This window comes from Lepidothrix coronata, unplaced genomic scaffold, assembly GCF_001604755.1.
Source record: "Lepidothrix coronata isolate B3197 unplaced genomic scaffold, Lepidothrix_coronata-1.0 Scaffold106, whole genome shotgun sequence".
NCBI lineage: Eukaryota > Metazoa > Chordata > Aves > Passeriformes > Pipridae > Lepidothrix > Lepidothrix coronata.
This window is the reverse complement of record NW_016690286.1, coordinates 2,626,922-2,640,537: the sequence shown is the minus strand read 5'-3', so window position 1 is coordinate 2,640,537 and position 13,616 is coordinate 2,626,922. Positions and strand designations below refer to the sequence as shown.

Here is a 13,616-nt window from a genome sequence, read left to right as displayed (position 1 = left end):
CTTGGAAAAAATCAAAATAGCAGAAGCACTGGATTACATTTCTACTAAAGGTCTGAATGTAGAAATACAACCTTAAAGCAGGATGAACTGTTAATATGTGAAGTAGTGACAAACACTAGGACTATGAACATGCATGATACAGCTCACAGACGCTGATCACCACTGTAGAAATAAAAGATACAGCTCCTCTGAATAGCTATTCTCACCCTTCTTCAAATCCATAAGATTAATTTCCCTCTTTCTCTCCTCAACTCTGAGCACTCAGGAAGGGGTCCACTTCTTCCACAGTCGCTGTCAGGGAAGGCTTACCACAATTAACATAGTCAACCTAAGACTTTTTGCTAGAAATTTTCCACTTAAACTGATTTTGGAACATCCAGGCTATGATAAAAAACAAAACAAGTAGCCCTAACAGCAAAATAAGCCTTACAAATACAATTTAAAACATTTAATTTCCTCTAGTTTCAACTGTTAATATCTTGATATTAGCTTGAAACTGAATTGGAGTGTAAATATTTTTTCTTGTATCTACTGCTAAATAGAAGCAGATCACAATTTAAAGAGTTTATTATTAAGGCAACTACTGATGCTTTTCAGTTTTTTATTTTATTTATTTTAATATTTTTACCAACCTGCCACCAATTTGGATCTTCCCGGTTTACAATCTGAAGAATTTCTCCTTTAGAAAATTTCAAACCTGCTTCTTTGCATGGAATGAGGTTGTCATTATATGGATTATAATCAAAATGACACTTCACAAAAACCTGAAATGTGCAAAAATTAACAAAGCTAAGACATTATAAAATACATTCTGACTAATTTATCTGTCAAACTGAAGTAATGTCTTTACCTAGAGCATAAAAAGCTTGACATGATGGAAGTTGCATTTGACATGTAAAATACAAACTAGGGGAAAAAAAGGTATATACCAGCTGAGACAGAATAATCAACAGTGCAAACCTTGGCTGAAAAAGCTTCATGATAAAAATAAAAAAACCCAACTGCTCCATTTGGACAATGTATTACAAAACACTCATTTTTGCATTTCAGTATATACAATTAGTATTCTGACTTTTAATTACTTAAAAATATAGAAAAATTCTCAGAATGTGAGCACTGAATTCAAGGCTTGCAGAATCTTAAGAATTATTTTTGCCATGAACTCAATGTTTTAAAACAGATAAGATACATGATTGCTTAAGATTCAAATTTGATGCAAGGGAAGAAACAGTAAGGTGCATCATCAGTCGACTGGAAACATCTTTTGACTTTCTTTGTATCAGGCTGGGGAGCAGAGGAAGCACTGCCTCGAAGACAGCACATCATTCCCTCAGCCTCTACTCAATGTAAGCATAGCCTGTTACAGTCATGGGCATTAAGACCCACTGAAGGAGCATCTTAAAAGGTGTTTCAAAGGCACTGATTTAGAGCAACAAGTTACTTCTGCCATGGAGAGACTGACAGCCTGCAGCAACAACGAAAGGATAAGGAATAGCCACCATTTAAGTTCCTATGTAAATCAGTGGGTTCAAGCTAATCTGTTGAATTCAGTATGTTTCTGAATTCCATGAAACAGATTACTTGGACGCCAAACATGTTATAAACACACACGCAGAGTTCGCTGCATGTTAGTGTGATTGTGGCTGGGTCATCAGAGGTCACTCGATGTCAAAGAAACGTGCTTTATATGTAATATACAAATGCTCATCGATTTCAGATAGGAGATTTTTTCAGGCAGGCGTATTGGATGTAGCACATTAAGGTAATGAATAAACACATTTCAAAAATGTAATTAAATTAATACAGGTGTCTACATTTTAGCCTTCTTCCTAGCACTATACACACAAAATAATCAACCTATGTTTAATCCAAAATCTTAAAATAACCTTACATAATACAGTACTAAGAAGAAGTTCTTTTGACAGAACCATTAGAAATGTGCTACTCACCTGTTGAGGAATAACGGTGTCTCTGTAGCTGGGAAGAATCTTCAAAGTGACACTGCCACTAATGTTTTTCAGCAGTTCTTGCAATTCTTTTGGATTATTTCCAACCTCATGGCCATTCACCTCTTTAATAATGTCACCTACATGCAGAAGACCTTGTCGATCTATCATTCCTCCATGAAGAATTCGTGCTATTACCAGATCATTGTTCTCAACTCTAAATGTAACACCCTGAAAGAGAGATGTGACAACCAATTCACCACTGTTAGAATCTCAGTTTCATTTTACCATTATCTCAAGCAGAAATACACAGCTATGGGATATTCCACCTACTCCAATGAAAACAGACAGTAACAGTTACTGCAGAATAAGAGCTCCCAATACACAGAGAAGCATCAGGTGACATAAAAGTGCTTTCAGACAGGGTTTTCATAAGACTGAAAAATGACTGTGTTGTTCTCAACTGCATGCGACCCTGCCATCTTGTCTTGGGACCAAATGTGTGTTAGTCAGTTATGCTAGCAAGTCCTTTGGCCTAGTGACTGCTTATTCACTACCCTGTTATATCTTAGAGAGAGAACACATAAGTATCATTTATTTAAATCAATTTATCATTTATTTCAACCTCTCAATACAGATCTTATCACCCATTAAATTACACAACATAATAATGTAAATAATTAAAACATAATGCAAGAAACCAGGCACATGCAAACATTTTCAACTGTACTAATCTAAAGAAAAATTCATCTTCAGTTACTTACCAGTGGTTCTCCTGCTCTTTTGTGAATTCCAAGGATACGAATAGCATCTACTGGAACAACCTGGTTGTTCACTGAAGAATTATTGACTTCTGGGCTAGAAGGAGGGGAATCGTAACATTTTGAAGCGACAATATCATGTGCTTCCAAGAGTGACTGCAAAGGAACAGAAAAGGTCTTTCTTTAAATCCTGAAATAATCATTTGCAAAAGGATTTAGTGCTGAATAATCTTTTGGGACCAGATCATAAAACTCTCACTTCACATGGAATGAAGAAAAAACTGACATCAACAGTGCTCACATGGACTGATAAGCCTACTGTCTTGGCAAATATGCTCTCTTTTGTAAATGCAGCTTCTTAAGGAAGTATAGGAGAAATGTAATTAATTTGGGACGAATGTGTGATCTTGCCAGGGAAGGAGACAGAAAAAGGAGTACCTAAAATAGTCTTTCACCTAATGAGAAAGTATCCCAGCAAATGGTTACAGTAAACGAACAACCCACTGCAAAAAATGAAGACAGCTCATCATTAGATACTTGTGTTTAATGTAGTAAAATTTTCCCCACCAGTAATTTGGATAATTACAGGTAAGCAAGGATTTCTAGCAATCTGCAGAATGAATGCTTCCTGCTTGCACAAAGCCAAGGCAGAATGCTAGCACCAAATGAATCCAAGTTGACAGAATTTACTTTCTGGAAGACAAGAGCTCAGACCTTATAGTTAAAAGTGTTTTCAACAGTCCTCACAAATACAAAGCCAAAGGAGGAGATCGAAATAAACATCATCATGCTTGGAAGACAATGCAATTTAGGCATGATTTTCTGATAAAAGATACCTTAAGATTTAAAGAAAAGTTTCTAAGACAATACATACAGGTAAACCAAGATCAAACTTGTAAAATAAGACAGTGGAGACTTTCTGTCTTCCTGTCACCTTCTAGTGGAAGGTGTCTCTGCCTGTGGTGGGTCAGTTGGAATGAGGATCTTTAAAGGTCCCTTCCAACCCACACTGTTCTATGATTCTATGAGGAAAAACAGAAACACCCAATAGCTATCATATACAGTAGTTCAAGCTAAAGCCCCTACAGCACAGAGAGTCACACTGACAGATACAGAGAGAAAAAAAGAAGCAAGCAGAGGAGATGCCTACTAGCCTCAAACAATGTAGCTTTGTTTCAAACAGTGACCTGGTGAGATACAGTCTTAAATCAGATCACTGACCGGTGTCACATAAGTAGCTAAAAAGGGAAGACACCACGGGGACTATCACTGATACGGACATGCACATGCCAAAGGAAGACAGAGAACTACTATAAAGCAGAGCAGGCAAGTAGGTAACGTTAATGATTTTGCTATGCAGTCCGCTCCATCCTTCTGTAAGCCACCTTCAAGCTAAACATTGTGTAACCACATTAGTTTAGTGCTAAGCTCAGCATACAAGCCCTCAAAGGGTCACAAACCTGAACAGTCATTTTAATCTGCTCATTACACAATGAACCTGCTGATATTTCAACTTGAGGTTAGAAGGAAGTATTAATTCACCAGTTTTGCCCCTTCCATTAAGACTGTAAAGACAGCTGCTTATTGTGGATGCTCTGATACTCTGAAATCAAATTAAATAGGAAAAACAATCATTTATTTAAATCAAGCAGCTGTCAGACGGTAGCAGTTTTTAATTCTTCACTATCCAATCCAAACCAGGAGAATAATTCTCTCTCTGCCAATGTTTGCAAGCAACATTTTTTTTGGATCTTTCTGTATTTTCAAAATGAAACCAACTAGCATCAGCTACACATTTTTTAACACATTACCACTGATAAAACCAGGTAGATACATCACCATAATAATTCCAGTTTTCTTTTGGTCATGTGCTAGAATAAATTGTTCCCAAACTTTCTAGCTGCAACCACTATACTTTTCATGAAGCCTTACACATAACTATGCTTGTACAGCTCCCTGCCCTTTAATGGTAATGCAATTTATGGATTATCATTTGATCCACAGTCAAAATGACTACTAAGCTAACAGTCTGTGTTATCCTTTTCAAATTAACGTGCTCTGTTAGATTCTTCAGTTCTTAAATCTGATCCCATTCCACATTCTGATACTTTTTAACCACTCAGTTTTATGGATCAGCAAAAAGTCTTTTAACTGCTACTTAACCATCTCTCAGTCACAGGATTTTTTTTTGCTATTTCATGGCTGGGTCACAGAAGGACTATCAGGAACTGTACACCGCTGCCCAGAACTATAAAGTGGTTTCTTTAAGAAAAGTAGTTCATTGGTTTCCTTGCAATCATAGTTCACTTATTATCATCCCACCCCCAACTCTCAGATCTGAAACTGAAGAATCTGTACCAGTTTTATGAGGCTGTTTCCAGCCAGCCAGGTCATGGCCTACAATCCTGAAGAACACTTAAGCACAGCCACCTGGCAACAGGGGCCATGTGTCTGTACCACTGCAGGACCCCTCGCCAACTATGTCGCTAAGTTACTTTCTTATTTCAGTAACGTGGCTGAGTGATCTGAGAAATACAGTTGCATGAACTTCTCTTGTTTCTTTCTTGTGGTATTGGAAAAAGTGATATCCCGTGCCCCTGCAACTCCAGAGCTCCCCTGGAATCTGACCTTTCCATATTGGTCCTGGAACACTTATAAAACCACTGCCAAAGTCTGCAAAACAACACAGACTGAACAATTAACAACCATAAAACAGTTCAAAGTTTCCTCCATACAAAATTTCCTCCTGTAAACAGGATCAGCTGACTATCCAAGACTGGATAGCTGTAGAAAGGTTCTCATGGAAAAAAATGGCAGTGTTGTCAGAATATGACATTTAGAAGAGCTCTACAAAGCACAAGAGAGATCACACAAAAGACACACAGTCCTGTGGCAGACAGTATGATCCCTTTATGCAAGATGCTGTCATAAAATAACCCATAAACTTAAGAGATATTGACTTCCTTACAGTAGTTTTCTGTGGCTGCACATATTTAACAGGTAAAAAAGCTATTTCAAAAGTAAGTAAAAACTCAGAGAAACGTTAAACATCCAAGGCTCTCTGCAGTGCTGAAGCCAAGTTCAAATTCAGAATTTGTTTTTCCTAAAAAAATTCTCAACACAATGTATACATGTTATGAAGCATTTTTAAAGGCTATTCTGAAAATGTGAAGAAATCATTTATGATCTTAGAGAAATCAGGTAGGTTGGTAAGGAGACAGGAATATGTGGGGGAAATAACCCTATAAATTAATATCTGTGTAGGAGGCAACTTAAGATCACTTCAATATGAAACATTTTAAAGGTATGATCAGCCATTATAAACCTAACTATTAGAATAATATATTGGCTGCTTTTCAGATTAAGTATTTTATTGCCAGCAGACTCTACTATTTAGGATGAATGGCTTGCCTAATTCTTGAAAAGGTGAAAGTAACTGAAAAAGGTCTTCCATAAGCAGCAGAAGTGATTCTTCTGCATGTTTAACCACTTCAACAGTCTGGTTATTTTCAACTGCTTCCTCTTCCCTTAAGGCAACTTCTCTTACCACTCTTCTCTTCTGCTCTCCAGCCACTGCCTGGTAAGACTTGCTACAGCCTTTGCCATGTGCTGCCTGTGCCAGCTGGCTCTTCAAAACATATGGGCCAGCCATCAATACTGTGAAACTCATTAGAACTTCCACACTTTGACCCCTGAAAGGTTCAGTTAAAACTAAAAAGAGTTAAAACCAGAAGGGAAGAAAAGGAATGGAATGAAAGGAGAAACAAGAAAAGGGAGGGAAGTCAGGCAAACATAATCCTATAGCCATGCATGCACCTGTACTCCTAAAGCTAGTCTTTCCCAAATGTTCTACTATAAAAATGTGTAAAAGAAATTAAGTCCTGTAATTTGATATTTTTAGCACTAAATGATACATTCAAGTAAGCTATTGCAGTGATGATTTGTATACCACATTTGATACTTGTATGCTAAGGTAGGTTACAACTGTAAGGTGATGCTGTGATAAAGTGGCACCATTCATTTGTAAAATACAGAATCAACCTCTAAACCTGTTACACAATAGTGTCCATGAAACTTCAGAAGAGTCAGGGTGGCTTGTTTACACATTTACTGAACTGGAGAAAGGATACAAATGAAATTTTCTATAATTGCAATTGATGTTGTATTTTTCCTTTTTCCCTTCTTGCACAATTTGGAATATGCCACTTTGCACCAAATGAGGCATAAAAGATAGCATTTATTTCTTGAGTAGTTAGGTAATTTTCTCTTTCCTTTTCAGAGAGGGAGACATATAGCTTCCCCAAGCCTTAGAAAGAATATTGTATCCACAGTTTGGTCTGCAAATTGCCCCAGAAGCTCTTCTAGAGACACCATAACTATGATATCAGTTAAATAAAAACATTTAATCAAAATAATAGTACTTCAGCCTCAGTTGGTTTTGCTGCCTGCCTTGCCATGGGTGATGGAAGCACAAAATGAAGGGCCAAAAAGTATGCTCTAATTTTAGGCTTCAAAATTGAATCACAGCAGATATACTTCAAAGTAGTTTTTTGCCTGTACACAGCAGCCAAAAGTGCTCATTGTTTCTGCAAATGATACTGAAGGCCTCACAACAGGCACTTTGAAAATATATTAAAAAAATACAAGTTAAAGCTGCTTTAGACTTTTTTTTTTTAAAGGAATTCTAATTCTGACAGAGTGATTAATAGGTTAGTTCTCCAGGGCAGTATTTAACTATCTTAACCATCCAATAGTCTTTTCTCTTCCTTTCAGGGCAGTATTTAACTATCTTAACCATCAAATAGTCTTTTCTCTTCCTTTCACACTTTTTTGTCCTTTCTGTGCTATCCAGGTTTTGCAGCAAATGAAGTTGGGAGCTCTAGAAATAGCGTATTGCTCTTACATACCCATGACCCACCCAGGAAGCAGCAGCATGCAATAATCATGACATGAATTTTTAAACTGGGTTCCAAGGAAGAGTCAACAAATGGCAAAACAGTAAGTCTGATGTTGATACTAAACAAATTTGAAGTTTCTATAAAAACCAGAATGACTGGACGAAATAGATCAGAGGAAAGCATCAACATGCTTTAATAAAGGGAAGACATGCTTCTCAGATCTCGTCAGGTTCCTTGGAAGAGTCATTAGGCACAGCAACAAGGCAGTTTAAAGTTGTACATATAGATCAATTTCCATAAGGCCTTTGATAGAAGTCTCTTAAAGAAACAAAACTACATAGGATAAGCAGTAAGACACTTGAGTGGAAGAAAATATCAGTTAAAAGACAGAAAAATTGGTGCCAGGAATATAGTAGTATTAGTTTCCAGAATTCATGTCACCAGGGGATTTCCCACAGGCAGCTGTGCTCAGTCCTACACCTGTCGATACACTGACATGTCAGATAAATGATCTAGGAAACGGGGATGAGAAGTGAAATGACAGGGTTTGCTGATGCTGCTCAGCTATTCAAGGACTAAAACTACTGACTGTAACCTGCAGAGGCACCTCATGAGCAACAGAGCAAATAAATTCAATACAGACTGCATGGGGAAACATAATCCTAGTTTAACATATTAACTGACAGACTCAGAAATGGTATCTCGGAGATGCAAACAGTACAAAACCAATCCAAGTCTAACAACCAATCCACTTCTATGTTTCTGACTCTAGAGGTACCTCTTCTTTACTGAAAGGGTGCTCAAACACCGCAACAGGCTTCATAGAGAGGTGGCCTCTGTGCCATGTCTGTCAGTGTTTAACAGACATTTGGACAACACCCTTAATAACATGATTTTTAGTCAGCCCTGAATTGGTCAGGCAGTGATTGGATGATCACTGTAGGTCCCTTCCAACTGAACTATTCCAGTCTATTCATCAGCTGTTATAAGGGGAACCAAATACTAAAAACTTTTAGGCCATGAGTAGGAGATGCAATGGAAATTATGACACCACTTCATAAATCCACACTGTATACAGCTTTGCTTCCCTTCATTTTATCTACTTGAGACAGACAGACACAATGAGATCTCTCAAATACTGGTAACATGGAAAAGCTGATTAAGAAAAACTGTTCACTTTCTTCCTACACAAAAGCAAGGGAATATTAAGTTAAATTGACAGGAGACAGTCTCAAAACCAAAAGAGCACAGTTTCCACTCTGATGGGGGATGCTGTGAGTGACAGACTTTCATATGGGTTCAAAAAACGACTGAAAAAACAACTCAGAAAACAATCTCATGGAGGAGACCCATGGGTGAATGATACCACTTCTCACTCAGAAGTCTGAGCAAAAAAATTACTAAATCCTCACAAAACATTTTGGGAGGTATCACAGTTGGCTTGTCCTAGCCTTACAGTCTTCACTAGTGCTGGGACAGGGAAGGAAAACAGAAGAGATGTTTGTTAAATGAACCTTTAACATGGAATCAGGAAATACTAACAAAAGATCAGAGGAAAACCGTAAAGTTAAGGTAGCAATATGCAATTTCACATCTGCTCCTATAAAGCAAACAACAAAAAACATACAAGAAACAGCATAAATACTAACATTTTAGTTTGCCAGCTACTTTGGAACTTTTAGATTACCCATTTAAGTTGCTTAAGCCTGAACTAATGGAGTATTTGACACCAGCATCATGTTGTGCCTTTCTGTAAATTTGACCCCTGAACAGGAGTGAATGCTGGGTTTGCCTCAGTATTGGCTATTCACTTTAAATATAATTCTTTTTTGACCTCACTCTCCTACAGGTCATTTTCAGTCTCCACCCCAAAGATGCTTTGCCCAGCTGCTTTCTGGTCTTTGCCATCTCTCTCCAGAAATCACTGCTACAGTGCCTTTCAAAGTGCAGCACTTCGATTATTATGTCCTTTTCATCTTTTGATTCATCCTCTTTAACTTTCAGCTTTGGTTTCTCTATCTAACACAATAGATCGTTGTCAAGTGTGTCACTGCACCAGCTGGCCCCCAATTCTAATCCTTTTGCATTTTAATACCAGTTCCTCCAAGCTCTTCCTCTCCTATTCAAGTATCAATTTCTGCTAAGGGATCAAAAACTGATTTGCAGGTTTATTCACCAGTAAGTCTCCAAATCGTAGCCTTTGATCACTTAGCTATGATGCCTTTCTGGACAGGAGGCCAACACACTGCTCTTCAGGAGAGGCAGTGGAACTGTCATCACTCACAAGAGCTACTACCTCAAAAGCTGAGCTCTTAAAGTGCTCCCTCTTCCAAGAGACCACAATATAGCTTCACAGTATTTCCAGTGTTTATCCATGTTAAACAGTAAGGCACCTCACTGCTATGTTTGTATAGTTTGTAACTGAAAACCTAGGGAAAAAAGTGTATTTAAACTCATATACCCCAAAAATGTCTACGACTCCATACTTGCGTGCCAAAAGAAGCTCATTTGTACTGTGGCAAAAGGTTTGCTTCTGTTCTTCTACGGGATACCTATAGCCAAGTACTACAGTCTGCTGAAGCCCGCCTAGAAAGGCCAGAATCTACCAAAGATTTTCAAACCCCAATCTTTAAGAGTCAGTATGGCAGCTGGTCATAGAACAGCAGCTATGGAAAACATCTGCTTTTGACAAGTACGTCAACCCCTCACTTAAGCAGAGCAATAGGGAGAAGGATGCAGTGTCTGAACTTCAGCTGCAGATCAGATCACAGAAAAGTCATGTTCATTCACTCTGCAAACCGTACGTCTTACACATGAGCTTGAATGAGCTGAACCGAAATGCAGAATTATCAGTAGATCACCTGGAAATGTTAAGGATGACGCCTTCAGGGAATTGTTATGAAAACTTTCATATAGAAAGTAAATGCTTGTCCGAGATTTATAACAGAAACTCCAGTAGATTATAATACAGTGAGTGAAGATATTCTTGAGGTGATATCAAAGAATAAAATCAGGCTTATTTGTAACCCCACAGGTCTTCTGCTTTACCTTTCATTCAGAGTAAAATTCTACATATTAGTTTGCTACAGGTCAGGTTTTGTTTCATTATTATTCCTAGATTCATATGTGGAGACTGATACAGTAAGTTGGTAACATACAGTAAAAAGGTGGCACCTGAAAATGAGGTTCCTTGAGTATTCCAACCAATTCTGCAATATTTTCATCTTTATTTACTAACGGACTGATGTCTTCGAGAATTTCATTCACCAGCTCCAGGTTGTTGTCACTGACAGCCTCAAGTTTAGAATCTTCCAGTCGCTCATGAGCCTGTAAGATTAAATATATGAGACTATATTGTAAATAAGTTTCAAGAGGTTCCCATCTATAAACTTTTAAAGTAATTTCTTGGTGCAACCTTCAGCAGGAAAGCCAGAAAAATTATATTTAGGACAACCTGTATATTTTATTTTTATACTGCTGAAGGATTTCACATGCTTAACTATGTGACCCAACAAACTTCATAAGCAACACCTGTCAGAGAAGCTTGTATGTCCTCATTTCCTGTAACCTCTATATATACACCCAACAGTCCTCTCAGAACAGTATAGTGCCTCAGGATCTTTTCTGCTTCAGAACCCTGTACAAGCACACCTTCTAGAAGAAGGACAAAAAAAAGGAACTATGGGAGCTCAGAAAAAAAATAAACTCTTTAAGAGAAGCATTTACCCTAGACTCCTCCCATTGAAACACCTTCAAAACAGCACATTCTAAAGGAAACCCTCCATAACTAAAGGAAATGCTACAGAAGAGTCTGTGGTAAAGGCAGCTAACAGCATCCTGGGCTGCATTAAGAGGAATGTTACCAGAAGTGGGAGTGTTACTCAGCACTGGTGAGGCCATACATGGAATACTGTGTACAGTTCTGGACATACTGGAGAGAGCCCAGTGAAGGGCCACAAATATGATGAAGGGCCCACAGCACCTCACATTTGAGGAAAGGCGAATGTTCAGCCTGGAGAAGAGAAGGCTCAGGGTGATCTCATCTATGTGTATAAGTACCTGCAGGTACCTGCAAAAAAGACAGAGCCAGGCTCTTTTCAGTGGTGTCCAGCAACAGGACAGGAGGCAGGGGACACAAACTGAAACACAGGAGCCTCTGTCTGAGTATCAGGAAACACTTTTGCCACTGTGAAGGTGACTGAGCACTGGCACAGGTTGCCCAGAGAGGATGGAGTCTCACTCCTTGGAGATACTCAACAGTTGTCTGAATGTGGTCCTGGGCAACCAGGAGGTCCTGCTTGAGCAGGCAGGTGGACCAGATGACCTCCAGAGGGTCCCTTCCAACCTCAACTATGCTGTGATTCTTTGACAACTTTTCATCTATTTCTAGAGCTATTCCTGCAGACATAATCCTTTCCTAAACACTGCAGATACTGAAATTCATTTAAAGGTAGGAGCTTTAAACAGCAAGAGAAACATCTCATAAATCTGAATACTTCACTAACTTATTACAGGTAGTGCTGTATCATAGAATTAGGGGAAAAGGAGGAGGCCAAAAATAACTGATTCTCAACTCACTTAATTAAGAGTTATTTCCAACACCATAGCAACAAGAGATTTAAAAAAGAGCAATCGCTCTGGCATATAAAAAACAAACAAATAGGAGATATAATTGAGATTCACCCATATATACTTCCCATATATATAATTTGAAGGTATTCATGCACTTCTACTTTCTTATTAGCACTTTAAAACAGACCTTAAAATAAAATTTTGCTAAAGCGAGAAAACTTTGTTTCCTGAAATGATCTGAATATTAAATTCTACTTTGTATCTATAAAATGGTACTTCTGCCAGACTGATGATCAAACTCTGGAAAGGCTAACTTAACAAAAAGACATTTCAAACATTCCCCAACACCAACACACACAAACCAAATCACTGTGATTACAAAGCATAGGAAGCTTGGCACCTACACACATTCTTCTTAATAAGGGAATGCTATTTTGTACATAATACATACAGTAAACAATATCCTTCTTTTAAAGTTTACTTCTTTTACAGCAAGTAAAAATACAAATCTTATGACTTTTAAACATAATCCAACTGCAGAACCTTTATGATATTAGAGAATATGGGTTGTCTTATTTCTCATATATTCATTTTAAAATACTACCACTAAGTATAATTTAAATACAAGTATCCTAACCCTTTACTCCAAAATAAAGGCCATGTATATAATAGGGAACAGGAAGTTTTATCAGTGAACAACCTCTGATCCTGTAATATATTGAGGAGTAGCAGGATACAGAATGATATGAATAATTTAAAAAACCAACAGACAAACAGGAATACCTAACTTAGATACTGCAATTCTTTTTTTATTTCAATTCATCGTTTCAGAAACAGTGATACTGAATTGAGTCTTTCGGTGCATTCGATATTTATTATACTTGCCAAATGTTCAAATAGTAAGGCTTTTACCTCCAACAATACGACATCCTAAATACTGGACTCAAATTTTAAAGATTATTCCTAAGATGTTTCCTTGGTCTGAGTTAGGCATTGTGCTGGTATGCTGCAGGCATACAATGCTAAAAGCAATAGTGTGACTGCAGAAAGAAGATAAAAGTTTTGAGGTTTGAAAGAATAGTTAACAACCCAGGAGAAGAGAATTCTGATAAGACAGTTCAGTAGCAAAACTGAGTAAACTTCATGCACGTTCCAAGCTCAACATCTATTTTCCAAAAAGCATAATAATTCTAAAGGCTAGTTAGGATTGAACACAAATGTCAGCACAGGAGTTGAGGTTGTTAAGTGTGGAGAAGATCCAATTGCAGTGTTTCAATATTTAAAGGGGGCTTATAAGAAAGATGGGAAAAATTTTTCTAGTAGGGCCCACAGAGATAGGATGAGACATAATGATTTAAAACTAAAAGAGGGTAGACTGAGCTCAGATATAACAAAGATAGTTTTTAGAATGAGTGTGGTGAAACACTGCAACAGGTTGC

General features: G+C 37.7%; 1 protein-coding gene across 10 annotated transcripts in view; it reads right to left on the bottom strand.

Moving 5' to 3' along the window:
• Positions 1–13,616, bottom strand: part of MPP6 (membrane palmitoylated protein 6) — a 58,372-nt gene that overhangs the window by 15,263 nt on the left and 29,493 nt on the right. For all 10 annotated transcript variants that reach the window (XM_017823887.1, XM_017823886.1, XM_017823888.1 and 7 more), the window contains 4 exons: positions 10,780–10,932; positions 2,711–2,863; positions 1,950–2,177; positions 633–764 (listed from right to left, as the gene is read on the bottom strand). In XM_017823887.1, coding sequence (XP_017679376.1) covers positions 633–764; positions 1,950–2,177; positions 2,711–2,863; positions 10,780–10,932 — 666 coding nt within the window. The remainder of the gene's footprint in view (positions 1–632; positions 765–1,949; positions 2,178–2,710; positions 2,864–10,779; positions 10,933–13,616) is intronic.